General features: G+C 64.6%; 2 protein-coding genes across 5 annotated transcripts; both read right to left on the bottom strand.

Annotated features, from left to right (window-relative positions):
• Positions 1 to 916: 916 nt before the first annotated feature.
• On the bottom strand, positions 917 to 4,674 carry Lypd3 (LY6/PLAUR domain containing 3). Its single transcript, XM_021626581.2, has 5 exons — positions 4,572 to 4,674; positions 4,181 to 4,312; positions 2,926 to 3,096; positions 2,588 to 2,749; positions 917 to 1,721 (listed from the first exon to the last, which is right to left on the bottom strand). Exons 1-5 carry the CDS (start codon positions 4,651 to 4,653, stop codon positions 1,228 to 1,230), a joined length of 1,041 nt encoding a protein of 346 aa, XP_021482256.1. The 5' UTR covers positions 4,654 to 4,674; the 3' UTR covers positions 917 to 1,227.
• Positions 4,675 to 9,892: 5,218 nt separating this feature from the next.
• Phldb3 (pleckstrin homology like domain family B member 3) lies at positions 9,893 to 26,208 on the bottom strand. 4 transcript variants are annotated; one of them, XM_060366389.1, is made up of 16 exons: positions 25,941 to 26,208; positions 25,355 to 25,792; positions 24,098 to 24,251; positions 22,956 to 23,090; positions 19,719 to 19,847; positions 19,276 to 19,434; positions 17,759 to 17,869; positions 17,572 to 17,655; positions 16,855 to 16,968; positions 15,728 to 15,827; positions 15,386 to 15,476; positions 15,156 to 15,261; positions 14,374 to 14,421; positions 13,317 to 13,527; positions 12,728 to 12,813; positions 9,893 to 11,590 (listed from the first exon to the last, which is right to left on the bottom strand). In XM_060366389.1, the coding sequence occupies exons 2-16, from the start codon at positions 25,585 to 25,587 to the stop codon at positions 11,456 to 11,458; spliced, it is 1,896 nt and encodes a 631-aa protein (XP_060222372.1). In that variant the 5' UTR covers positions 25,588 to 25,792; positions 25,941 to 26,208; the 3' UTR covers positions 9,893 to 11,455. The 4 variants fall into 4 exon arrangements, with proteins under 4 accessions (XP_060222372.1, XP_060222368.1, XP_060222371.1 ...); XM_060366385.1 differs by lacking the exon at positions 24,098 to 24,251 and having other exon boundaries at positions 19,719 to 19,862; positions 25,351 to 25,792; XM_060366388.1 differs by lacking the exon at positions 25,941 to 26,208 and having other exon boundaries at positions 19,719 to 19,862; positions 24,098 to 24,236; positions 25,351 to 25,698.
• Positions 26,209 to 26,846: the final 638 nt, after the last annotated feature.

The raw sequence follows: 26,846 nt of genomic DNA, 5'->3' as shown, positions 1-26,846 counted from the left end.
TAGATGATAGACAGATGATAGATGACAGATAGATGATAGATAGATAGATAGGTGATAAATAATAAATAGATGATAGAGGATAGATAGACAGATAGATGATAGATAGATGATAGATACACAGAGAAAGCTGGAAAGGCAGGGTTTCTGTTTCAGGGCTGGGCTGAGCCCAGGGTCTAGCTGAAGCTTGGCAAACTACACCTCCAGCCCCTCACGCCAGCAGCTCCACTTCAAAGTCTCATTCCGCCCAGCATGACGTGAAACGCCATTCAGATGGGCCGCGGCTGCTCACGCCTGATGCCCGAGTTCAATCCACAGGACCCAAACGGTGGAAGGAGAGAGCAGGAAGGAGGTCCTCGGGACCTTGGGAGGCTGAGGCAGGAGAATTGCCAAGAGTTGACTCTGAGTTGGTGTTTTACCAGTCCAGGCCAGCCAGGGCCACATCGCAAACCCGGTTTTAACAGAAGAATGTTGAACCAGTGTCTACGCGGCCTATCTGACCTTATACGTCTCCCAGGACCTGCTTTCTGTCCTGTCCACGTTTGCTTCCCTTGGAGCGTGTATGTATTCCTTCGTTTTGTTTGTGGGAAGGGAAGCACACACTCCATGACGCTCAAGTGGGGGTCAGGGGACAAGCGGTTATCCATTGTGTACGCTGTTCTGCCTGCGTGTACAGCTGCCCGCCAGCAGAGGGCGCCAGATCTCACCATACATCACCATAGATGGTTGGGAGCCACATATGGGTGCGGGGAATTGAACTCAGGACCGTCACCCAGGGAAGGAGCAGCCAGCGCTCCAATGTGGGTTTCGGGGATTGAACTTGGGTCCTCAGTCATGGCAGCAGGCACCTGTTATCCAAGATCTGGCTTAGGTAACAGCCTTTGTTTGTAGAATCAGCCAACTCACAGCGAACTCCCTGTACAAAGTTACGAAATCTTTATTGCCGCCTTCCCGTGCCTGACAGAAACCACGGAGAGGCGCGGGGAGGCCTCGGCGCCAGGGCTCCCTGTCCTAAGGAGCCGGGCCCCACCGTGGGCCGCCCGGCCTGCACCCCAGGCCCCCTCCAGCCCGCGGCGCTCGCCCGAGTCCAGGTCATCGTCGGGGGGGGGGGGCGCGGGCCGGGCCACCCCAGCTATTTACAACGTTTCCAGGCTGCGAACCCGTGCCGCGGCCGGGGAGGGGCCGGCGCCAGGGCCAGCGGGCCAGGCCCCGGAGCCAGCATCCCGGCGCTCACAGCAGCGCGCCCGCGACCACAGTCAGCAGGAGGGCCGACACGCCGGGGCCCGGGGCCGCGCCGGCCGCCGGGGGCCCGGCCTTCGCGGGGGGCCTCCCCGCGTTGCTGCGGTCCTGGTGGCCGGCGGCGCCCGCGGCCGGCCGCGGCTCCTCCTCCGCCCGGGCAGAAGCGTGGCCCGGCGTGGAGGCGGCCGTGGAGGCGGCCGTGGCGCCGGGCCTGGTGGCGGCCGTGGAGGCGGCCGTGGCCTCTGTGGAGGTCGCGTGGGAGGAGGCCTGCGCCCCGGCGGCCGGGGCTGCCGTGCTGGGCGGCGGCAGCAGGACCAGGGGTGGGATCCGAGAGGAGAAATAGGTCTTGTTGCGGAGGTCGGAGTTGCAGCGCGGCCCCTGGCAGCACGAGCCGCTGAGGGTGAACCCGGGGCCTGTCACGCCGTCCCGGGTGCAGGCCTCATCCTGGACGCAGCCTCGGACGGGCAAGGACACGGTCACGTTGGCTGCAGGGGGAGACAGAAAGGTCTGCGCCCACACACGGCCCGGCCCGAGGAGACCAGGGCCCCAGGACGAGCCGAGCGCGCAGGCACCCAGGCCGAGCAGAGCCGAGCCGCTGGACTCCCGCCACACTCTCTGCACAGCCCTGGGCCGCCGGCGCGGACTGCGTTTCTGCAAAGCGCTGTGAGAGGAGAAGGACCAAACCCCAAGCTCCAGATTTATTTTGGAGCAAAGGCTTCAACAGCGTCACTTCTGCCACTAAAACTCATGTAGCCTCTCTCAGCTCCTGGCTAATTTAGTCTGAAGCGGAGCTCCTGAGAAACGCCTGCACCAGAAGGACCCGAGGAACTTCCTTCCATGGACTGAGGACCAGCCCCTCACTGGGGGATTCCAGGCAGGGGCTCCACCACTGAGCCACACCCCAGCCCCTCATTGGGGGATTCTAGGCAGGGGCTCTACCACTGAACCACACCCCAGCCCCTCACTGGGGGATTCTAGACAGGGGCTCCACCACTAAGCCTCACCCCAGCCCCTCACTGGGGAATTCTAGGCAGGGGCTCTACCCCTGAGCCACACCCCAGCCCCTCACTGGGGGATTCTAGGCAGGGGCTCTACTACTGAGCCACACCCCAGCCCCTCACTGGGGGATTCTAGGCAGGGGCTCCACCCCTGAGCCATGTCTCCTGCCCTGAACTATGTCCCTTAATACTGTGGAACAAGCGGGACCCCTAAGTGTCCAGGGCTCAAAACCGAGCTCCCATGACACCTAGGCAAAAAGCCTAAGCACAAATCTCAGCTCCCGGTCTGAGTCCGTTCCGTTCCCCGCAGTCTCTACGGGACTCGGGGCCTGAGCCCGGGGGCGGGGGCTCACCTGCCGTCAGGGTGACGTTGCCGTCGAAACAGCCCCGGTAGACGCGGCCGCTGGCGTTGTAGCAGCTCACCACGGGCGGCGCGGTGCCGCGGCACTGCTCGCGGCTCAGCCCCAGGCAGCTGTAGCACTCGGCGCCGTTGGGCGTGCTGGCGCTCTGGTTGCCTGCGGGGGCGGGGCGGGGGGCGGAAGCAGAGTGTCGGGAGGGCCGGGCGGGAAGGCCGCAAGGTCGAGGCCGTCCGTCCCGCGGAGCGACCGCCGAGATGCGGCTCTGCAGGCCCGGCCGCGGTACCCTGGGCCTCCTCCGCCCCGCGCCCCGCCCGCGCCCCGCCCCCACCCACCTGCAGGGTTGAGGCCCCGCGACGTGAGGTTGAGCTTGGCGTTGCAGCGGTCCTCGCTGCACTGCTGCAGCTGGATGAAGGCCAGGAGCCCGTGCAGGTCCAGGCCGCGGTCGTTCTTGCCCGGGATCCCGGAGCCGCAGCCCCGCACGGCCACGGAGAACTGCCCGTGGACTGCGGAGGAGGGGCGGTCAGCGCGGGCCCGCGCGGGCCTGGTACCGCCCACAGAGCACGTCCTGGGCGCAGGGCTACAGGCGGGGACGGGCAAAGAGGGGCGCTCCGAGGAGCACAAACAGCCGCAAGGGCCGGAGCCTCGGAGCCTCCGGACGCCGCTCCAGAGGATTCGGTCAAGATGCGGGGAGGGGAAGGGAGGGGAGGGGAGGAGGCCGGAGAAGAAGGGAGGAGGGAAAGGGGAGGAGGATGGTGGAGGAGAGAAGGATGAGGAGGAGGGAGAGGAGAAGGAGACGAAGAGGAAGAGAAAAAAGAAGAAGAGGAAGAAGGAGTAGGGAGGAGGAGAGGGAAGAACAGGAGGAGAGGAAGAGGAAAAGGAAGAAGAGGAAGAAGGAGGAGAGGAAAAGGAGGAGGAGGGGAAGAGGAGGAGAGGAGGAAGAGAAGGAGAAGAAAAAGAAGGTGGAGGAGGAGAGGAAGGAGGAGGAGAGGAAGAGGAAGAAGGAGAAGGATGAGGAGAGAAGGAGAAGGAGGGGAAGAGGCGAGGAAGGAGAAGAAGAAAAGGAAGGTGGAGGAGGAGAGGAGGAAGGAGGAGGAAAGGAAGAGGAAAAAGAAGAAGAGGAAGGAAGCAGAGAGGAGAAGAAAGATGATGGAGAGGAAGAAGAGAAGGAGAAGAAGAGAAAGAAGGTGGAGGGGGAGAAGGAGAGGAAGAGGAAAAGGAAGGAGGAGAAGAGGAGAGGAGGAGGAGGATGGGGAGGCGGCGGCTAGGAGACCACGGTGGGAGCCTGCAGTGCCAGCGCGTGGGGAGGCCGGTGCAGTGGGGCCAGATTCCAGCTTGCGCTGAGTGAAGAGACCGGGCCTCGAGCAAGCCGAGCCCGACCCAGAGGCCTGGGCTCCCGGGGTGGCGACCTGTGGCGGGCTCGCGCTCCGGCAGGGGGCGCAGCGGGAAGCGCTGAGGCGGCTCCACGACCCGCGGGAGGGACGCGCGCTGTGCGCCCGGCCTGGGGCGCCCGGCCCGTCCAGTCCCCGTGCAGCACTCAGCGCCCGCGGCCCGGGGAGCAGGGAGGGGCAGGGACCCCGGCGCACTTACTGGTCTCCACCGCGCCCACAGCCTCGGTGCACACGTCCACGCCCGGGCCGCACCGGACGGTCCTCATCTTGTGCGCGGAGCACCCGTCGTCCGCCCTCTGCACGCAGCTGTAGCACTCCAGGGCGCGCGCGCCTGCGGGGGCGCGGGGACACGGCGAGCGCGCTCGTCACACGCGTTCCCGGCGGCCTCTCCCCGGGCGAGCGAGCAGCGGGAGAAGCCTCCGCCCCGGAGCCGCAGAGGGGCACGCGCCCCCTCCTCTCCCGCCGGGACCCCGGGCTAGGGCCGGGCGCCCTTCCCGCAGGCGCGCCAGGCAGGAGCGCAGCCGCCCGTGGCCCCGGCCGACCCCTCCTCTGTGCGGGGCCGGACGCCTCCCTCCGCGCCGCGCACCCACCTTGGCAGAGCAGCAGCAGCAGCAGCAGCCCCTGGGCGCCCCACGCCGCCGTCCGCGAACCCCCTCTCCTGGGAGCATCCATGGCCGCGCGCGTCCTGCTCGCTCCGCGTCCCCCTGGGTGTGCCACCCTCCAGCCCGGGCCCTCTTACCTGAGCCCCGATGAGTAAGCCACCCTGGGGCAACGCTGGCCTTGCCCAACCAGGCCGAGTCAGCGTCCGCGTGGGGCGGGCCTCGGTGCGTCACCCGCAGCGAGAGCGCCCCTGCCCTGGCCCTGTCAGCGAGCGAGCGAGCGAAAGGGCGTGAGGGAGCTTTCCTCCAAGGCTCTGCATGAAGTGTGCGTGGGTTTGAGAGAGAGAGAGAGAGAGAGAGAGAGAGAGAGAGAGAGAGAGAGAGAGAGAGAGAGAGAGCAGCGGGGCTCAGAGAGACAGCGGCACTCGGGAAGGGCTCCCGTCCGGAGCTGTGCCTCCCTGCTGTGGTGCGGGGACTGGGGACACTGAGGCAGAGCCACCGTCTGTCCGGACAGAGCTGAGGCTGATGGCAGATGCAGATATAAGTTAAATAACCAGGCAAACCGTTATTTACAAGTCTGTGTGTTGACTCATGACTGGTCACAGCACTCAGGGAACTGAGGCAGGAGGATTGCCATGAGTTTGAGGCAAGGGGAGTTCCAGGACTGAATGTGGAGGAATAAAGAGCTACCCCCAGCATGGGGAATTAGCCGTGAGCCTGGCTTTCCGATACGGTAATGCTGGGAAATAATATCAAATATAGACCAAGAAATTACCAAAAAGGTCTACAGAATCAAACTAGATTGCATATGTGGATGAACGTCCCAAAGAATGAATAAAAATTGAAAAACACATCTTGAATACTTACCATGTGTGCTGGGCACCGCAATAAGCCCTTTAATTAAAAAGGGGAGAGTGACTGGGGAAGCAGAATGGTGGCCTAGGGGTCAGCAGTGGAAGGCCTGTCTAGAATGCCTAATGAGGGCTGGGGTGCTCAGTGGTGGAGCCCCTGCCCAGAATCCCCCAGTGAGGGGCTGGGGTGTGGCTTAGTGGTAGAGCCCCTGCCTAGAATCCCCCAGTGAGGGGCTGGGGTGTGGCTCAGCAGTAGAGCCCTGCCTAGAATCCCCCAGTGAGGGGTTGGGGTGTGGCTCAGTGGTGGAGCCCCTGCCTGGAATCCCCCAGTGAGGGGCTGGGTGTGGCTCAGTAGAGAGCACCTGCCTAGAGTCCCCCAGTGAGGGGCTGGGGTGTGGCTTAGTGGTAGAGCCCCTGCCTAGAATCCCCCAGTGAGGGGCTGGGGTGTGGCTCAGCAGTAGAGCCCTGCCTAGAATCCCCCAGTGAGGGGTTGGGGTGTGGCTCAGTGGTGGAGCCCCTGCCTGGAATCCCCCAGTGAGGGGCTGGGTGTGGCTCAGTAGAGAGCACCTGCCTAGGATCCCCCAGTGAGGGGCTGGGGTATGGCTCAGTGGTAGAGCACCTGCCTAGAGTCCCCCAGTGAGGGGCTGGGGTGTGGCTCAGTGGTGGAGCCCCTGCCTAGAGTCCCCCAGTGAGGGGCTGGGGTGTGGCTCAGTGGTAGAGCCCCTGCCTAGAGTCCCCCAGTGAGGGGCTGGGGTGTGGCTCAGTGGTGGAGCCCCTGCCTAGAGTCCCCCAGTGAGGGGCTGGGGTGTGGCTCAGTGGTGGAGCCCCTGCCTAGAATCCCCCAGTGAGGGGCTGGGGTGTGGCTCAGTGATAGAGCCCCTGCCTAGAATCCCCCAGTGAGGATGCTTAATGGTAGGGCACACAGCAAGCATATCTGAGCCCTGGGTTCCATCCGCAACATCACTGTGCTCCAGAAAGAGAGAAAGAGAGAGAAACAAGTGGAAAAACCAGGAGTGACATTCACCCGATGCCATATTGCCAGCAGTGGAACGTTTCAGTAGATGGTGCGCACAGCTGCAGAGACAGATCTTTAAAACTGTGACTCAAGGAAGCCGTAAACATGGCAACACTTTGTAACTTGGCTCGCGTGGCGTTCTGAGACAGACTAAACTAACCCACAGCGTGAGGAGGAGAGTGGGCAAGGCTTCCCAGGAGAGTCTTGTCCCTGAGGCTGCCTCTCCGGGCTCCGTCTGGGAAAGGCGGCCTTGAGTGTGCGGCACAGCAGCTGAGCTGTGTGTTGAGGCTCGTTCACTGGCTGTAGATCGTCCTTCAAAGGACCACCTGGAGGCCGAGCCTGGGGCGGGGCACAGTCCTACACTCTCAGCACGCAGGCCTGGGTCTGCACTACATGGAAAGCCTGTGCGGATGGGGCGGGGCGAGATGGCTCAGCGCGTAAAGACGCTTGTCTCAAAGCCTGAAGCCCTGAGCCCGATCCCTGGAACCCACGTGGTGGAAAGAGGACAGGTCTGCACCCCAACATATCCGCTAAATAACTAGCCGACTAATGAGAGAGAAAGAGAACACGGGCCCTACACAGGGAGCCTGTAGAGAGATCAAGAGTAAGAATAAGAACGAGAGAGAGAGAGAGAGAGAGAGAGAGAGAGAGAGATGCTCATGCTTAGCATCACAGACTCAGAAATCAAGAAGCTGGGACAGCAGGATTGCACTGAGTTCAAAGCCAGCCTAGGCTACACAGTGAGGCCTGTCTTAAGCTCCTTTCCAGACGTGACAAAGGGAACAGGAGACTCGGGCAGCTGGGCAGTTCCGCAGGCGAGAAGCAGTCTGGTTGCTTGCCATGCGCAGAGCCCACCAGAGTGTGAAGCCTGAGTGGGACGGGTGTGGGACGGGCGTGGCCAGGAGGATCCAGCGTTCATCCTGTTTCTTAGGGAACTTGAGGCCAGCCCGGGCTGTATGAGACCCTGACTGGGTGGGGAGAGGAAGGAGGAGAGAAGAACCAGCCGGTGACTGTGAAGCCGCTGGCTGCACTGGACATGACCTCACAGAGCCCTGACCTGGGCTGGGCCAGCTGTGACCATGAAGGAGTCTGCAAGGGCAAGAGCACCCCAAGGCCGCCCGGAGCACGGGAACAAACAAGGTCATTACCCAACCACTGTGTGAGCCGAACCTCGCATCCCGGTGAGCAGCAGCTCAGGCAAGTGTTACTGTAGGTCAGACCTGGGTTTGCTCTTTCTGCCCACAAATCAGAGTTACAAAGACCCTGACGCTGCCCTTGCTCTGAGACAGGATCCAGTGCAGAACAAAACCCCACTTCCTGGAACTGCCCCCAAGCCAGCACACAGGAGTCCTTATGTTTACAAAGAACCCCTCTCTAGCCTGGAGGGGTCAGCCCGGAATCTCAGCACTCGGTAGATGTGAGTTCAAGGCCTTCATCAGCTTTATAGCAAGTTCTAGGTCAGCCTGCGCTACATGAGACACTGGGGGGGGGCGGGGAGGAGAAGAAGCAGCCAAAACATTTTAAGAGGCCGGATTAGCAAGAATTACTGATGAATCAAATGGGAGGGAAGCCTAGATAAAGGTGTGGTTCAATTTCTCATGGCTCAGCAGGACAGTGCTGGCCTAGAACCCCTCAGTGAGGGGCTCAGCAGGACAGGGCTGGCCTAGAACCCCCCAGTGAGGAGCTCAGCAGGACAGGGCTGGCCTAGAACCCCCCAGTGAGGGACTCAGCAGGACAGTGCTGGCCTAGAACCCCCCAGTGAGGAGCTCAGCAGGACAGTGCTGGCCTAGAATCCCCCAGTGAGGGGCTCAGCAGGACAGTGCTGGCCTAGAATCCCCCAGTAGTGAGGAGCTGGGGCATGGCTCAGCGGTGGAGCCCCTGCCTAGAATCCCCCAGTGAGAGGCTGGGGTGTGGCTCAGCAGGACAGTGCTGGCCTAGAATGCCCCAGTGAGGGGCTCAGCCGGACAGTGCTGGTCTAGAATCCCCCAGTAGTGAGGAGCTAGGGCATGGCTCAGTGGTAGAGCCCCTCCTAGAATCCCCCAGTGAGGGGCTGGGGTGTGGCTCAGTGGTAGAGCCCCTGCCTAGACTCCCCCAGTGAGGGGCTGGGGTGTGGCTCAGCAGGACAGTGCTGGCCTAGAGTCCCCCATTGAGGGGCTGGGGGTGGCTCAGGGGTAGATCTCTTGTTTAGTATGCACGAGTCCCTAGGTTCAATCTTCAGCATATAAAAGAAGGGGGGGACGTAGTGGTTTCTAAGTCCATTTTCTGATATTCCTTGCTCTAAATTCCATTCTCTAACACTAAGCACAATGCCAGTTACAATAACATCCAAGAACCGTGCATTCGCTCTGTGCCAGAAACTTGCAAACAGCAGCTGGCATGTTCTCCTGAGCCCTGCCCCGTGCGGTGAGGACACTCTCTTGTCATGGAGCAGCAACTCCGTGCTCGGCACTGCTGAAGACTTCTCAGACCGCAGACCGCGGCAGCTCCCCTGTGCGAAGATCGAGCCCATTTTACAGGAGAGAAAGTTGGGGCTGGGAGAAGCTTGGGAGGGGCCAAAGCGGGGTGAGAGCTTGGCTGTCACCCTCAGAGCCTCACGTGGGGCGTGTGGATTGTGGATTTGTCTAGATTCTTTGTTATTTGCTCTGTGGCGTAGAGGTTTTTGTTTGTGACAGTACTGGGTTTGAATCTCCAGACCTCACACCACACTTGTCACCTCTCGCCTGTTTGTGTGTCTGTGTGTGTTCATGTGTGTGCATGTTCCTGCGTGTATGCAAACCTGGGAGGGGTGTATGCACACACCTGTCTGCAGGTGATCACGCCCAGGTTCACACTTGTGGAGGTCCCACCACCCACTGTCCTGCTCCATCGCTTCCATCTTGTTCCTTTGAGGCAGGATCTCTCCCTGAATCTACAGTGAGGCTGGGGGCCGGCAAGTCCCGGGCATCCCCCTGCCTCTGCCAGCCCCAGCACTGAGGCTTCTGGTGTGAGGATCTCCTGGCCTCTTTGCCTTGGCATCCTTCATCTGTTTAATGGAGACCTTAACGGTAGGCTCTGTCAGAGGGGAAACTGAGACCCTGCCCAGGAACGCCCCGCCCCCAACTCTGACAAGCACCTCAGTCACCGGGTGGGGCCCCGCATGCAGGGACGACTCAGAGAAAGTGGGTGACCCCGTGACGTCATTCACAACAGGCCCCAGCTCCACAGCCACCACCTCGGGACCCCACGTCTTTGCTGTGTGACCCCGGTTTAGCTCTCTTCGGTCTCTGGGTGCTGTGTAGCCCTGGCTAGCCTGGGCTCACTCTGTAGAGCGGGCTGGCCTGGAACTCAGAGCTCCGCCGGCCTCTGCCTCCCGAGGGCTGGATTGGAGGCGTGTGCCACCGCCTGACTTAACCTCCGCTTTATTATAAAGAAAAAGGGTGACGCAGTGACAAGGAATGGCCAGGAACTGGACAGACTGACATTTTAATCCTGCTGTGAGGCTCCAGATAACTCAACCTCCCTCTCTGGGTTTCACCCCGTCCTTTGTCAGCTAGGGCTGAAGCCTCCGAGCGCCAGGCTCCGCAGACAGTGATACTGCTGTGCTTCAGGCTCAGGAGGCCCCGCAGGCCCCGGGAGCGTGGGAGAGTTTCAGGGAGCAACCCCAACAGGTCAGACCAGAAGAGCGAGCACCGGGAGGGAGTCTGCCCCTGCTCAGGCCTGCCTGGGTTTGGGCTGCTGACCTGAGCCTGGCCCTGGCTTGTTTGGCTGGCTTGCATATTTATTTGGTCGATTCGCCAGGATGGGTCTCTGGTCCTCTCGGGCCGCACAGGCTGTGAAACTCAGGTCCACTCCCCTTGGGAAAGACGTTCAGAGCCGTCAGGGAAGGGGGACCCACGTGCAACCCTGTCCATTACAGTCCACTGCTCCCACCCTTGACTTCCGAACACACACCCAAAGTAAGTTAGGAGCGGAGCCCAAGCTGGGTGCGTGCTCCCCGGCCCCGCCTGTGGCGCAGCTCCGGGGGGCCCGCACTCCGCCCGGAGACAGCCAGGTGAGGCGGGCGCGCGCCCGCGAGTGCCCACGGGGGTCACAGCTGTCCGCCTGCTCACGAACGGATTCAAGCGCCGAGCCGTTCGCCGAGGCGCTTGCCACAGCCGTTGGACACGCGACGCTTGCCTGCGGGGCGGAGCCGTGGCCGGGAACGACCCGGGGCAGTGGGGCCAGGGCGGGTCAGGGTCGAGCAGTGGGGATGGGGAAGCAGACTGCAGACTCGGCCAGGACAGCCGGGCCGGCTCCTGGACAGTCCCTGCCCGGTCCCGAGGGGACCCAGGGCGGGACGGGACGTTTAGGCGGTGCCACGGGGGAGGGGGGGAAGGGCGGGGAGGGAGGATGACGGGGCGGGGAGGAGGGACGGGGCGGAGGGAGCAAGGACAACCCAGGAGCGAGGCTTCTCCATCCCCGCACGCCGCGGGGCTCCACCGCCAGGAACCCCGACGTCCGCGCGGAGACCCACGCGGCACCGCTGCCTTCCCGTCGTTTATTCGGTACCAGAGAAGCACCAATAAATAGTTCCTGCCGCCCGCCGCCCCTCCTGCCCCAAGCAGGCCTCCGGGCCCGGCGACGGCGCCGCCGGAAGCCCCCGCAGCGGCTCAGGCCTGAGGGCGGGAGCGGCCGTTCAGCCCGCCAGCGCGGGGGGCGGGGCCGAGGGCTCATCCCGGGGGGCGGGGCCGAGAGACCCCGAGGAGTGCGGGGCCGAGAGCTCATCACAGGGGGCGGGGCCGAGAGCACACCACGGGGGACGTGGCCGAGGGCTCATCCCGGGGGGCGGGGCCGAGAGCTCCCCGCGGAGGGCGGGGCCGAGAGCTTATCCCGGGGGGCGGGGCCGAGAGCTCCCCGCGGGGGTCGGGGCCGAGAGCTCATCCCGGGGGGCGGGGCCGAGAGCTCCCCTTGGAGGGCGGGGCCGAGAGCTCATCCCGGGGGGCGGGGCCGAGAGCTTCCCGCGGGGGGCGGGGCTCCCGAGGGCGGCCCGCTCAGGGGGCGTGGTTTTCGTCCGCCGCCGTCACGATGACGTCAATCCAAATGCGCATGGCCTCCGGGCTGGGCGCCACCATGTAGAAGAGGCGCTCGTAGGTCTTGACGCAGAAGGTCAGGCGGGGGTTGGGGCTCTGCGGGAGGGGACAGCGCGGCCTCAGCCTTCAGGCTGTCTTCGAACCCGCTCCCGCTTCCCTTTTTTCCAGACCAGATTTCGCTGACTGCCTGGAACTCCGCCAGGCCGGCCTCGAACCCGGAGCCAGCTGCCCGGCTCACCTCAGTGTGGGACCTACGGGGTGCGCCTCCGTGCCCGGCTTTATTATCATTATTACTTCGCCTCTACCCGCCCCTCCATTGGAAAGCGGGTTTGACCTCATAGCTCAGGCTAGCCTCAAACTTGCCAGCCTCCTGCCTCCACCTCTTGAGGGCCGGGATCACAGCAGACCCAGCTGGAGCCCATTCGCTGACCACCAACTTACACGCGGGCAGAAATGTGCCCTTTTGGAAAGAAAACTAATATCTGAGAGTTTTAAAAAGCCGTGATTCCAATTTGACCTTTAAAACCCGTAGCTGGGGGCTGGAGAGATGGACTGGCGGGTGGAGTACTTGCTGCTCTTGTGGAGGAGCTGGTTCAGTTCCCAGCACCCGCAGTGTGCACAGTCCCCCCTAACTCCAGTTCTAGAGGACCCAGCGACCTCCCCTGACCTCACCGCAGAAGATAGATCTATAAACAAACAGCTGAGCTGTCTGGCTCACGCCTTTAATCCCAGCACTCAGGAGGCAGGGGCAGGGGCATCTCTGCGAGTTCCAGACAGCCAGGGCTACACAGGAAACCCTGACTCAGAAACCAAGAGCAGACAAACATGGTTGGCTTCCTTCCAAAGAGGATCCTAAGTGTCAGCTGCCACATTTCCTTCAGGCCTTGAACTTCGCCCCCTTATAACCCCGGTCTCCAACTGGAGATCCTCCTGCCTCAGCCTCCCAAGGGCTGGATTACAAGCTAACTCAACACCACCACCACCCCACCACATGGCCCTGGCTGTGCTGGAGCTCAAGCTCACGGAGATCCCCCTGCCTCCGCCTTCCCGGCGCTGAGGTCACGGCGGGCATTGCTGCGCCTGGGGCGAGGGAGGCCACACACTGACAGGCAGCTTGGGTACTCTCCAGTGCTGGCCGGGGAGAGCAACAGTAGCTTGGGGTGGCCTGGCTGGGGTGACCTGGCTGGGGTGACCTGGCTGAGCACAGGCGTGGCGCTGGGCGAGGGTTGTCACCTTGAAGGCATAGCGTAGGTGGTCGTGATACACCTCCTCGATGGCCTGGAAGTAGATGACGCCTTTGAGCTTGGTCTCGTCCTTGTCTGGCGGGAAGAGCAGGGAAATGGGCCTCGTTAGAGACAGGTGTGTGTGTGTGTGTGTGCCCACGCGTGTGTGCGGGAACAGGGTCACCAGCCCGGCCTGGGACTGACTGAGGTGATCGACATCCCGAGGCTGGAGGGACGAGGCAGTCTGTGCAAATGGGCGTGAAGCCATGAGGTCGGGAAAGCTCGCAAGCCTCGAGGTGGGCGCAGGAGTCCGGGGTCCCCGGGAAAGGAAAAGCAGGGTCGGTCTGGACCCCGGGGTAGGCAGGGCACGGGGCCTGGTCCCCGCTTAGGACAACCAGATCTTCAGCCGGATCTGTTACTGAGTACGTGAGCTTTGGGCTGTGTCAGGGAGAAGGGGCTGGGAGTCTCAGCGGCTCGGCTCACCCTCAAGTAGTAGGCCAGCCCTGCCCCCCTCCCCCCTCGCCCGCATAGGCCAGCCCTCCCCTCCCCCCTCCCCAGCGTCGACCAGCCTCCCTCCCCTCCCCCTGTCCCCCCCTCACCCGCGTAGTAGGCCAGCCGGCGCGCCTGGCGGTCGAAGCAGAACCAGCGCTTCCGCCAGGTCTTGATGCGGCCGCCCATCTTCACCAGCGGCCCACGGCAGCAGCCCCCCGACACGCGCAGGTGCGGGCAGCTCTCGGGGCTGTGGCCCCAGCGCTCCAGGTGCTGTGGGAGGTCCAGGACGCGCGGGCCCGGGGGACTCGGGGCCGGGGCCTGCGGGCACAGGGTCGCCAACACACGTGAGGCCAGGGCTGCGTGGGCAGCTGCGGGCTCCAGGTAAGCCGGGGCAGCCTGCTCCAGACAGCGTCTCCCAGCCAACCAACGCCAACACCGGCCAAGGTCTCCCGGCCCTGCCGCATCTGGTCCAGGGCTGTGAGATGCCCGCCTCGGCCTCCCGGTGAGCCTGAGCCTGAGCCACCTTCAGGACTGCCCCGAGAGCCAGCGCCCTGCGGCACCCTGGCCCCAAAGGCTCCGAGAGCTCCTGACCGTGAGGCCCGCATCTCAGGGCCACCTGGCCGTGCACACGGGATGGTGTGTGGGACACACGCAAGGGACGCTGCAGAGCACACCCCCACAGCCGGGCCACAGGCCTTCCTTGCGTTCACGCCTCCCCATGTGACGGCAATCTCTCCTGGATCTCCCGCCACACACGGCTACTGTGATAGCCCGCGACATCTCCCCACGCACCGGGAGGGAGGGACACTCGGTGCGACCGTGATTAACACGCAAGGCCCCCAACAAGACTCACACACACTCTCACTGGAGGGGCGGCCACGGCCCCTGAGCGTTCCCCACCTGAGGTGGCTGGCAGGGCCCCCCCACGTCCCCGCCGCCCCCCTAGGCGGCGTTAGGAGGGAGGAAGGAGCAGGTGGACAGTTACAAGCCCAGGCCATGCGTGCGTGCATGCCTGCGTGGGTGGCCAGAAGGGACACGGGGACCACGGGGCGTCCTTCAGGGTCAGCAGACTCTTTTTGGGTTGTATTGGAGGACAGAGGCATGAGACCATGGAGGACAGGAGCCAAAAGGAAAAAGGCCCCACACAGGGCAGGGGGCACGAACCATGACGGCCGGAACTGCGGAACTTTCCGGGCTTCTTCTCATCCCTTCCTGTGGGTTCATGAGCGGGAACCAGTGAGCCCCAACCCGGGAGACAGAGGCATGTCTGAATAAGGGGGCTGTCCTGATCCCGGGTCTGAGGGAGGAGGCTGGCCTGGACCCCGGGTCTGAGGGAGGAGGCTGGACCTGGACCCCTGGCCTGAGGGAGGAGGCTGGGCCTGGACCCCTGGCCTGAGGGAGGAGGCTGGGCCTGGACCCCTGGCCTGAGGGAGGAGGCTGGGCCTGGACCCCTGGCCTGAGGGAGGAGGCTGGACCTGGACCCCTGGCCTGAGGGAGAAGGCTGAGCCTGGACCCCTGGTCTGAGGGAGGAGGCTGTCCTGACCCCTGGCCTGAGGGAGGAGGCTGGGCCTGGACCCCTGGTCTGAATAAGGGGGCTGTCCTGACCCCGGGTCTGAGGGAGGAGGCTGGCCTGGACCCTGGGTCTGAGGGAGGAGGCTGGCCTGGACCCCGGGTCTGAGGGAGGAGGCTGGGCCTGGACCCCTGGCCTGAGGGAGGAGGCTGGGCCTGGACCCCTGGTCTGAATAAGGGGGCTGTCCTGACCCCAGGTCTGAGGGAGGAGGTTGTCTTGGACCCTGGTGTGAGGGAGGAGGCTGTCCTGAGCCCTGGGTCTGAGGGAGGAGGCTGGGCCTGGACCCCTGGGTCTGAGGGAGGAGGCTGGCCTGACTGCTAGGTCTGACTGCTGGGTCTGACTCCGGGATGAAGCGGTGGGCTGGGTCAAGCCCCACCTCAGTGGACGCCTGCAGTCTCACCCTGGCCTTGAGCAGCCGCTCCCGCTCTGCCACAGCCTGCTGCAAGAGTCGCTCCATGCGGGCAAGGTCGGGGTGAAGAGGCCTGGGGACAGAGCTCACATGTGAAGGCTACCCTGGCAGGTCTCCTCCTCCCTCCTCCTTCCCCCTTCTTCCCCTCCCCCTTTCCTCTCTCCTCCAACCCTTCCCCTCCTCCAGTCACGCCTCACCTGTTCCCAGGGCCACAGTTGAGCAGCTGATAGAGGGGATGTCTCCCAGGGGTCCCCGTGGCTTGTGCAAGAGCAGAGGGCTCCAGGGATCCTGAGGAAGAGGGCACAGGCAGGCAGCCAGATGCTTCCTGTACCTGACGCCCTCCAGCTGCTTCCACCTCAGCGCGTAGGCTGTCCCCACCTCAGCACCCAGACTGTCCCCCAGGTTGTCCTCACCTCAGCACCCAGGCTGTCCCCAGGTGTCCCCGCCCTCAGCGCCCAGGCTGTCCTCACCTCAGCACCCAGGCTGTCCCCACCTCAGCGCCCAGGCTGTCCTCACCTCAGCACCCAGGCTGTCCTCACCTGTACAATGGAGGGACAGCGGTCTGGGGGCCCCTCGCTGGCTGGCCCTGTCCCCCCTCCTCCGAGGCAGGCTTCCGGTCCTCTGGAGACCAATGGACCCCTGGGAACACGCGTTAGGAGTGTTTGAGAGGGAAGCATCCCCGAAGGGCCCGGGGCCATGGCTCTGCGACAGCTGGGGACCGACGGACACCGTGCCAGCGTCATCATTAATTCACCTCAGTGAATCATGGCCGCCATCGCTCGGGGCGGTGGAAACTACAACCCTGGCGAGCTGGGGACACGGCTCAGAGAGGCTGGTGTAGGAGAGGCTGGTGTATGAGCGTGAGGACGTGTGAGCGTGAGGACCAGACCACCTCGCAGTGGGCACAGCACAGCCACAGCCTGGCACAGCCACAGCCTGGCCTGAGCTCTGGCCCGCGAAGAGGAGGGGGCACAGTCCACCGGTCCACCGCTGTGCTGGTGTGCACCAGTTTACACTCCACACACACACACACACACACACACACTCCCTGGGAGGCCAGTCAGGTGTTCCGGAGATCCCTGGTCTGTGAGCCTCGGAGACCTTGCTCAAAAAACAAGGTGGGGGTCAGAGGTCAAGAGCACTTATGGTTCAAGGTAATGACTCGGGCCCCAGCGTGCATGCCTGGCGCTCACAGCCACCGAGAGCTCCCGCTGCAGGGGGCCAGACGCCCTCTTCTGGCCACGGTGGGCAGCGCACGCAGGAGCGCACACCCACGCGGAGGCACACGTTAATGTCAGGGCCTCTGCCGGCTCTTCAGAGGCCTGGAAGCCCCTGTGGAGACCAGGCTGGCCTCAGACTCAGGCCCACCGCGTGGATCAAGGGCAGAGCCACACTTGGCTACAGAGAAAACTGTGGACAGCGCCGTAGGACAGCGTCAGGAGCCCAGCTCCGCACCCTCGCACACTGCGCGTGGACACACTCGCGAGAGGGGGTCTTTCCTCGAGCGGTTCCTGGGGTGTCCCAGCTCCCCTGCACCCCCTCACCTGCCGCCCAGCTGAGTCCCGAGGTCCCTCTCCTAGGAGCGCAGCCGGCTGTTGGGGCTCAGCTGCCTCCTCCCAGCACCTCCTCCCCGCACCTCCTCCCCGCATCCCCCACAGCGAGGCACCTGCAGAGAGCTGTGCACGGAGAACAGGCAGGAGGACGTGGCGCTGGCGGACGCGTGCGCACTGGGGTCCTGCAGCAGCAGCAGCTGGCGGTCTGTCTTCTGTGTGAACAGAAGCTGGAGAGAGGGGCAGCGTCACAGAAAGCGGAAGAGCAAGGACCCGGGTTCGAGTCCCGGCACCCACAAGGCAGCTCCCAACGGCCTGCAACCCCAGGCCCGGCGGATCCGGCGCCTCCTCTGCTGTCTCTGGACGCTGGCGCGCACCTGGTGCAGACCCCACACACGTGAAAACAGAACAGGGACCCGGGGGGCTCCGCCAGGCCGCAGGGGCTCTAGCCGGGCTCCAGCCAGTCCATTCTCAGATGGGACAGCGGGGTCTGAGGGAGGATGACGGCCAGGGTCTGAGGGAGGACAGCGGGGAGGGGTCTGAGGGAGGAGGACAGTCGGGGTCTGAGGGAGGACAGCAGGGAGGGGTCTGAGGGAGGAGGACATCCAGGGTCTGAGGGAGGACAGTCGGGGTCTGAGGAAGGAGGACGGCGGGGTGTGAGGAAGCACAGCCGGGGTGTGAGGGAGGACAGTGGGGTCTGAGGGAGGAGGACAGCCAGGGTCTGAGGGAGGGGGTGGCGATCTCACACTCCTGGTTCCTGTGGGTTAAGGGTGGGCCCCAGATCTGTGGAGGAGGAGCAGCAGGAGAAGAGCAGCAGCCGCGGAAAGCCTTACTTTGGTGAGTGCTTGCTCAGGCTCCGGGAAGTCCTCCCCACATGGTCCCCCAAGGCAGCTGAGCTCCAACAGCCGGTTGCGCTCCTAGGAGAGGGACCTCGGGACTCAGCCCACGACTGTGGGTGTGGCAGAAGGGCGGCAGGCGAGGGGGCGCAGGGGAGCTGGGGGCAGGTCGGGGCACACTCGCCTGGGCCAGCGCCTGCACAGCCTCCTCCTTCTTCCTGCTCAAGCCCCAGCTCTCGGCCGCCATCTGCTCCCCCAGAGACCTGAGCTGTTCCTCCAGCACCCGGATGCGGCTCTGCGGGACCCGAGACGGTCAGGGCGGCACCGTCCTCCACCCTCACAGCCCACAGCTGAGGGAGGGCCGCTGCTGAGTGTGCGTGTGTGTGTGTGTGTGTGCGTGTGTGTGTGTGTGTGTGTGTGTGCAGGGGACCCGAGACCGTCAGGGCGGCACCGTCCTCCACCCTCACAGCCCACAGCTGAGGGAGGGCCGCTGCTGAGTGTGCGTGTGTGTGTGTGCGTGTGTGTGTGTGTGTGTGTGTGTGTGTGTGTGCAGGGGACCCGAGACCGTCAGGGCGGCACCGTCCTCCCCCCCTCACAGCCCACAGCTGAGGGAGGGCCGCTGCTGAGTGTGCGGGTATGTGTGCGTGCGTGTGTGTGTGTGTGTGTGTGTGTGTGTGCGTGCGTGTGTGTGTGTGTGTGTGTGTGTGTGTGTGTGCAGGGGACCCGAGACCGTCAGGGCGGCACCGTCCTCCCCCCCTCACAGCCCACAGCTGAGGGAGGGCCGCTGCTGAGTGTGCGGGTATGTGTGCGTGCGTGTGTGTGTGTGTGTGTGTGTGCGCACGCGCAGGTGGGGCCCGGAAGACATTGGCCGTGTAGGACCGTGCCAGGGGAGACCCAGAAACTTGTGAGAGTAGACACACACACACGCACACACACGCACACACACACACACACACACAATTAAAACAAATGGCCGCAGAGGAGAGGCCGGCCTGGGCGACATGGTGAGTCCCGGGGCAGCCTTGGCTCCGGGGACCTGGGAGGTGCAAGGCCTGGGTTCTGCACCCTGCATGCCTTGGCGCGGCGGGCCACCTGCAGCCCTGATTACAAGTGCCAAGTCGCCCTCGGCCACACAGCTGGACCACAGAAGCCAGCAGGAGAGGGGGACAGGGGCAGCGTGTGAGAGTGTGCGGGGTGTGCGGGAGGAGACCCCGAGCGCTTGTGGAGCCCACAGCCAACACAGAGCAAACAGCAGCGGACAAGGGGCCAGTGGGGCTCAGAGGGCCAGCGGGGGGAGGGATGGACGGTGGGGCTCACGGGGACAGTGGGGCCGGCGGGGACAGTGGGGCTCACGGGGACAGTGGGGCCGGCGGGGCCAGCGGGGCCAGCAGGGGGGGTGGACGGTGGGGCTCACGGGGACAGTGGGGCCGGCGGGAGCTCAAAGGGCGGAGGTGCTTGCTCCCGCCTCAGCCCTGCGCTGGAAGCGGGGCCCAGTGCGGGAAGGAGGGTGTTCTCTGGCTCTGTTTGCCACTCGCACACGCACTAACACACGAGTAAACAGTGAGGCACAGCCGAGCCCAGCTCCTGCCTCTGTGAACAGAGGGGAGGAGGACGCGCGCCTCCTTGCGTCTTCATTACCAGGAGAGGAGCCGGGCCGCTGTCCTGGAGACGGGGAGGGGTGAGGCGGGCTGGCGGACTCACCCTGTGCCGGGCCACGCTGGCCTGCAGCTCCCGGACCCTGGGCTCCGGAGCGCCGCCCTCGGGCCTGGCCCGCTCCTCGTCCACACGGCTCTCGCGCTCCAGCTGCTGGAACTCCAGGTCCTCGAAGGCGCGCTGGGCGGCGTCCAGCTGCTCTCTGATCTGCAGGTGCGACATGGGGACTCACGCAGGACCCCTGACCCGGGGAAAAAGGGGGGTGCGGGCTCTGAGGGAGAATGCTGGGTCAGAAGGCCTGGGGCCTGGACTCCTGGGCTCAAGGGGGGACAGAGCCTAGAACCCCACTACTGAAGGGGGCAAAGCCCAGAACCCCACACCTGAGGAAGAGGGCTGGAGCCTAGAACCCCACACCTGAGGGAAGAGATCCTGGCCAGGACTTTGGGTCCTAATGACAGACATGGAACCGTTTCTAAGGTCAAAGCCCTCACCTCCTGTACCCCTTGCAAGAGCCGCTCCCTCTGGTCCTCTGGCTGGGAGTCAAGCTGCCCTTGGGCCTCCCTGAGTCGCTGGCGAAGACTTTCCACGTGATCACGCTCCTGGCTCAGCTGCCGCTGCTCCTGAGAACGCGCAGGCTGTGGGCAGGACTCAGGCAAGGAAACAGCCCAACCAGGCCCTACCTCTGAGCCCCACCCCTCACTGGGGGAGTCTAGGCAGGGGCTCTACCCCTGAGCCACACCCCAGCCCCTCACTGGGACACTCTAGGCAGGGGCCCTACCACTGAGCCACACTCCAGCCCCTCACTGGGACACTCTAGGCAGGGGCTCTACCCCTGAGCCACACCCTGGCCCTCACTGGGGGATTCTAGGCAGGGGCTCTACCACTGAGCCACACCCCAGCCCCTCACTGGGGGATTCTAGGCAGGGGCTCTACCACTGAGCCACACCCCAGCCCCTCACTGGGGGATTCTAGGCAGGAGCTCTACTACTGAGCCACACCCCAGCCCCTCACTGGGGGATTCTAGGCAGGTGCTCTACCACTGAGCCATACCCCAGCCCCTCACTGGGGGATTCTAGGCAGGAGCTCTACACTGAGCCACACCCCAGCCCCTCACTGGGGGATTCTAGGCAGGAGCTCTACACTGAGCCACACCCCAGCCCCTCACTGGGGGATTCTAGGCAGGAGCTCTACACTGAGCCACACCCCAGCCCCTCACTGGGGAACTCCAGGCAGGGGCTCTCTACTGAATTATTTCTGATGCAGTATTCACTGGACAGAGAGCACAAACCAAGCAATTTTTAAAGCTAATTAAATACAGGGAACTGCAAGGACATTCTGGGCACAAGCATAGAAAAGTCCAAGAAACTTTGGAGGCAAATCATGGCCTGTGTGGGAGGCTGTGGCCTCGGGAAGTTAGAAGGGCTGAGCCGGGTGAAATGGAGAGTGTAGTATTTACAGTTCATGCTTAGTTTGGTGGAACTTCACCGTCGGGGTTACTGTGGGGCCACGGGAAGGCTAGAGCAGAAGGGCTCAGAAGGGCTTTCAGCAGTGAAGGTGTCTGAGAGTGTAGATGCAAAAGAAGTAAAGACGATGGGAAGGAGGGAGCATGGGGCTGGTCCCTGGGCGAGGGGCGGGGCACAGAGCGCTGGCCCAGGAGCATGAGCTGCCGAAAAAGGGCCCTCAGGATGGCTATGGTAGGTGAGGGACAGACACAGGCTGAAGAAAAAGGGCTCCAACCTGGACCCCTGGTTTGAGGGAGGAGGCTGTCCTGGACACCAGGGTGTGAGGAAGGAGGCTGTCCTGACCCCTGGTCTGAGGGAGGAGGCTGTCCTGACCCCTGGTCTGAGGGAGGAGGCTGTCCTGGACTCCTGGTTTGAGGGAGAAGGCTGTCCTGACCCCTGCTGAGGGAGGAGGCTGTCCTGACCCCTGGTCTGAGGGAGGAGGCTGTCCTGTCCCCTGGTCTGAGGGAAGAGGCTGGGCCTGGACCCCTGGTCTGAGGGAGGAGGCTGTCCTGGACCCCTGGTCTAAGGGAGGAGGGCTGAGGCTGGACCCCTGGTCTGAGGGAGGAGGCTGTCCTGGACCCCTGGTCTGAGGGAGGAGGCTGTCCTGGACCCCTGGTCTGAGGGAGGAGGCTGGGCCTGGACCCTGGTCTGAGGGAGGAGGCTGGGCCTGGACCCTGGTCTGAGGGAGGAGGCTGAGGCTGGACCCCTGGTCTGAGGGAGGAAAGGATCAGGGTTCAGATTTCTGGGTCTAAGAAAAGAAATGACTACAATGAGAATCCTAGACAAGCAGACGCAGCCCTGGAGAGCCCTGGGCTCAGGGTGACGGGCGCTCTGACTCTAAGGCCAGGACGCGGCTCTTGGACAAACAGTCCCAGCTGACAGTGCCCAGTGTTGACTGGTCCAAACTGTGGCCTGGACGGACGTTAACGCCTTTAGAGACCAGGTGACGCGCTGAGGCCGGCACACCCGAGCTGACGGCCTCGGACTCACTGAAGGGCGCAAAGCTGGCCCAGCGGCCAAGTGCGCGCAGAGACCAGAGAGCTCTGACTGCGCACGCGCACGCTCAGCCACATCCTGCTACACACCGGAGACCCAGATCCCTGCCAGGGGCCGGGGCACGGCCGCCATCCCCGCATGTGGGTGGGGAGGGGGATCAGGAACTCAAAGCCATCCTCAAATACACGGCAAGTTCAGCACCACTCAGGGCTACGGACCCTGGGCAGGTGGAGGAGGGAGAGGAGGACGGAGAGGGAGGCGGAGCCAGCTGCTTTTGCCGTAAGAATAACACATCGTTCAGTGGGGCTTAGAGCTGCATGCCTGAAATCCCAGGACTTGGGAGATGGAAGCAGGAAAGTCAGGGCTCAAGGTCACCGTCAGCTACATAGGGAGTTCAAGCCCAGCCTGGGCTATCTGAGATACTCAAGAAAAACAAAACGGTGGTGCTGTTAGGAGGTTAGGGGGGTGCAGTGCACAGCCTTAACTGCAGCTTCAGGGCCTCGCCTCCCTCTTCCGGCGTCTGAGGTCACCCACAGGCATGTCACACACACACACAAGAAAGTTCTCGTTTTTTTCAGTAGCCCCTGCTAAAAGATGCACAGGCTGAGCTGCAGAGACGGCTCAGAGGTTAGAGCACTGGCAGCTCTTCCAAAGGTCCTGAGTTCAATTCCCAGCCCCCACAGGGTGGCCCCAACCATTTGCCCCCTCTTCTGCTGAGCAGGTGTGCATGCAGGCAAGACGCTGCACATGCAATAAATAAATCTCTTCAAAACGTACAGGCACCTGATGTCTCCACTGAGCACGTACAACTGGGGACAGGCTGGGATTTGCCCCACTTGGCCTAGAATCCCCCAGGAGGGCTGGGGGCGTGGCTCGGCAGCCTCACCCGTTCGCACTGATTTAGATTCTTAGTATGGATCCAGGGATATCGAGACAGGGAAGAATTGGGGAAGAAGAAAGAAGGACATGAAATGAATCCTCACTGAAACCGGGAGCAGAAGACACCTGCCCGATTAAGTATTCAGTGTCTGAGGGTTTGAAACGGTTCCTGTTTTTTCCACACTTTATGCTATTAAAGTTTGAAATCAGAGAGACAGCAAGAAAGAGCTCACTAGCAGGGATCCAAATCGGGCAGGGAGGGCGAGGACCGCGGGACCCAGCCTCCCGCCTGAAGAACGGGGCCACCCTTAGGCGGAACACGAGCGCGGTGGGGCCGCCCGCCACACCAACCTGCTCCCGCAGCTCCTGGCTGCGCCGGGGCTCCGCCTGCTCGCCCAGCAGCTCCCGCAGCTGCTCCTCCTCGCGCCGGGCGGCCACCCTTTCCCCCGCCAGCTCCCCCCGGAGCAGGGCCACCTCCACCTCCATCTGCAAGAGAAAGCAAGAGCTTGGGTGCAGCCGCCCGCGGGTTCGGGGCTGGGGGCTGAGGGCGAGAGGGACGGGAGGGGCGGGGCTGAGGGGCGAGAGGGGCGGGACTGAGGGCGAGAGGGGCAGGGGCGGGGGACGGGAAGGGCGGGGCTCGGGGAGGGAGGGGCGGGGCTGGGACCCGAGGCCCGGCAGAGGTCGGGGACGCCCCTGGTCACAGGGATGCTGGGCCCGCGCGGCCTGAGCGCCCATCCCGCGTCCCCCATCCCGCGTCCCCCATCCCCCGTCCCCCATCCCGCGTCCCCCATCCCCCGTCCCCCATCCCGCGTCCCCCATCCCGCGTCCGCCATCCCCCGTCCCCCATCCCGCGTCCGCCATCCCCCGTCCCCCATCCCGCGTCCGCCATCCCCCGTCCCCCATCCCGCGTCCCCCATCCCGCGTCCGCCATCCCGCGTCCCCCATCCCGCGTCCGCCATCCCGCGTCCGCCATCCCGCGTCCCCCATCCCGCGTCCGCCATCCCCCGTCCCCCATCCCGCGTCCGCCATCCCGCGTCCGCCATCCCCCGTCCCCCATCCCGCGTCCGCCATCCCCCGTCCCCCATCCCGCGTCCGCCATCCCGCGTCCCCCATCCCGCGTCCGCCATCCCCCGTCCCCCATCCCGCGTCCCCCATCCCGCGTCCGCCATCCCGCGTCCCCCATCCCGCGTCCGCCATCCCGCGTCCGCCATCCCGCGTCCCCCATCCCGCGTCCGCCATCCCCCGTCCCCCATCCCGCGTCCGCCATCCCGCGTCCCCCATCCCGCGTCCCCCATCCCGCGTCCGCCATCCCGCGTCCCCCATCCCGCGTCCGCCATCCCGCGTCCGCCATCCCCCGTCCGCCATCCCGCGTCCGCCATCCCCCGTCCCCCATCCCGCGTCCGCCATCCCGCGTCCGCCATCCCGCGTCCGCCATCCCGCGTCCGCCATCCCGCGTCCGCCATCCCGCGTCCGCCATCCCGCGTCCGCCTCACCTCGATCCTCAGCTCCTTCACGCGCTGCTCCATGAGGGCCACGCGTGTGAGCGCCTCCAGCCGCTGCCCCCGCAGCCGGCGCGCCGCCCCGCGCATCCCCCCCCGCAGAGGCGGGGCCCGGCCGAGGCGCGGCCTCGGGCTGAAATTAGGCAGGGTGTGACCACCGACGGCCCCCGAACGGTCTGGGCCCCACCCCAGCTGCGCCTCTGGGGGTCACAGCCGCCTAATCCACCTGCTCCCAAGAGAGTGAGACGCCGGCGTGCGGGCGCAGGTTCAGGACCCGCTCAGGGCCGCTGAGCGACGAAGCTAGGCTGCCGGGCCTGCCTGCCTCCCTCCCCTTTCTCTCTCCTCCTCCTTCTTGTCTATCTTCCTTTCCTCCCTTCTTTTCTTTCTTTTAATCTTCCTTCCTTCCTTTCTTTTCTCGTTTTTGTGTGCAAAGTGCCAGCGGAGGTCAGAGGACTCATACATCACTGTGGGCCGTGGGAATGGAACTCGGGTCCTCAGACTTGGAAGCAAGTGCCCCCACACGCAATGAGCTCCCCTGCCTGCCTCTCTGGGTCTGCGCGTCTTCCCCGGTCTCTCTTCTGGTCTCTTCTCGCCCCCCTGTCTCTGTCATGTTTGGTTTCTCGGTTCCTACCAGGTCTCTCTCGCTTCACATCCAACTTTGTCTAACTGGGTGTTTCCTTGACTCTGGGTCTCCGTCTGGTGTCCCTCCATCTGTCCTTCTGTGTCTAGCCACTGCTTGGGTGTCTGCCTGTCTGTCTGTCTTCTACCTGTCTGTCTGTTTTCTGTCTGTCTTCTGTCTGTCTGTCCTCTGCCTGTCTGCTGTTTGCCTCTCTTCTGCCTGTCTGTCTGTCCTCTGTCTGTCTTCTGCCTGTCTGTCTTCTGTCTGTCTGCTGTCTGCCTCTCCTCTGCCTGTCTGTCTGTCCTCTGTCTGTCCTCTGTCTGTCTGCGTCTTCTGCCTGTCTGTCTGTCTTCTGCCTGTCTGTCTGTCCTCTGTCTGTCTGTCCTCTGCCTGTCTTCTGCCTGTCTGCTGTCTGCCTCTCTTCTGCCTGTCTGTCTGTCCTCTGTCTGTCTGTCCTCTGTCTGTCTGTCTTCTGCTTGTCTGCTGTCTGCCTCTCTTCTGCCTGTCTGTCTGTCCTCTGTCTGTCTGTCTTCTGCCTGTCTTCTGCCTGTCTGTCCTCTGCCTGTCTGTCTGTCCTCTGCCCGTCTGTCTGTCTGTCAGGATCCCCCCCGCCGGGCTGACCCCTCACCTCTTCGCGGCAGCTCTCGGTGCTGCTACCTTCTTCTCCCACTTCTTCCCCTTCCTCGGCTTGCCGCTCAGCTCCCCGGCAGCTCGGCGGCTCGGCTGGGACGTCGGAGTCCTCGCGCTCTCGGGGCTCCTCCGGGTGCCCCCGGGGCTGCTCGGGCCCTTGAGGCTGGCCCTCGGCGGCGCCCTCCGGAGCCCGCGACGACGAGGAGCCCTCCTCGGGGCTGCGGGGAGTCCCCATGGCCGTTTGGCGTCCTGCGGGGTGGGCGTGGTCGGCGCTCCGGGGCGTGGCTTGCTGGCGTGTGGGCGTGGCCTGGAGCGCGGCGAGCGTGCCCAGGGCCGGAACCCCGAAGTTCAGAGACCCGCTCCGAACGCTCCGAGGGGGCGGCCCGGGGCTTCCCGGGGTACCCGCTGGCCACGGGGGCTGGAACGTGTCCGAGGGGCACCTGCAGGAGGGCGGAGAGCAGAGTGCGGGTCGCGGCTCGCCGGGTACGAGGCGCCACCCTCGCGCCCTCCCCGCAGCCGCCTCCGTGTCCCGGACTGCCCCGAGGGCCCCCATCTCCTCCACCCCCTCCCGGGACTGGCCCTTCTCACCGGGGCTCGGCGGTGGGGTCCCGGGCCGCGCGCAGGGCAGCAGAGCCCGCGGCTCCGCGCCCAGGATCCGGGCTCGGGCTCGTGCGTCTCCGGGGGCGCCCGACGCCCGCGTCCCCGCTCCGGAGGAGATCCCGGCGTCCGCAGCCTCCTCCCCGGCTCCGCCGCCTCCGCCGCGGACGGGTGTCTGGGAGCCGAGGCCGCCCGGTCCCCCTCCACAGCCGGAAGTCAGGGGGACAACAGGTCCGACCGCTCTCTCCGGGAGGAGGGAGGCGCCCCGCCCCGCGCGCCGCCACCCCGGGCCTCCGGCCCCGCCCTCCGGCCCCCAGCCCCGCCCACGCCCCTCCGCTCCGCCCCGCCCACGCAGCCCACGCAGCCCCCGTGCCCGCTCCTGTGCCCCGGGAGGGCCGGGCGCGTCGGGCACCTGCACGCGTCGGCCTCCCGAGGGCCGGGACCAGGAAGTCCTGGAAGATAGGAATGAAGATGGGGGCCTCTCCCCTCTAATGAGCGCTTTGGAAGAGCCCCGACCGGTTTAGGGAGCCCGGCAGGGGAGGGGGTGTCCCGGGCTGAGTCAGCGGCCGGGTCTGCCCAGCGGCGGGCTGCGCCCCACACCACAGTTCGCCTTGGGTGGAGAGCAGAGGTTAAAGGTCACAGGCGGACCCCGTCCTCTCGGGAGCAGGTCTGGTATGCAAAACCGGGCGGATAGAGGTCGGGAGTGCAGGGAAGCGTTTGACACCTCCCCGTGAAAGAAGGGGTGGGCCGGCCTCCCGCTGGGGCGGGCAGCGCGGGCAGCGTCCGCAGGCCGGCGGCACTCGTCCTTTATTTACTACCGTTGAGTATTTTCATCACTATTGGGCAAACTGTCATTCCTAGCCGGAGAGGACCGCAGCAGGGCGGGCACGCTCGTGC

This window comes from Meriones unguiculatus, chromosome 14 (assembly GCF_030254825.1).
Source record: "Meriones unguiculatus strain TT.TT164.6M chromosome 14, Bangor_MerUng_6.1, whole genome shotgun sequence".
In the NCBI taxonomy this organism is placed as follows: Eukaryota; Metazoa; Chordata; class Mammalia; order Rodentia; family Muridae; genus Meriones; species Meriones unguiculatus.
This window is presented reverse-complemented; position numbering and strand designations above follow the sequence as displayed.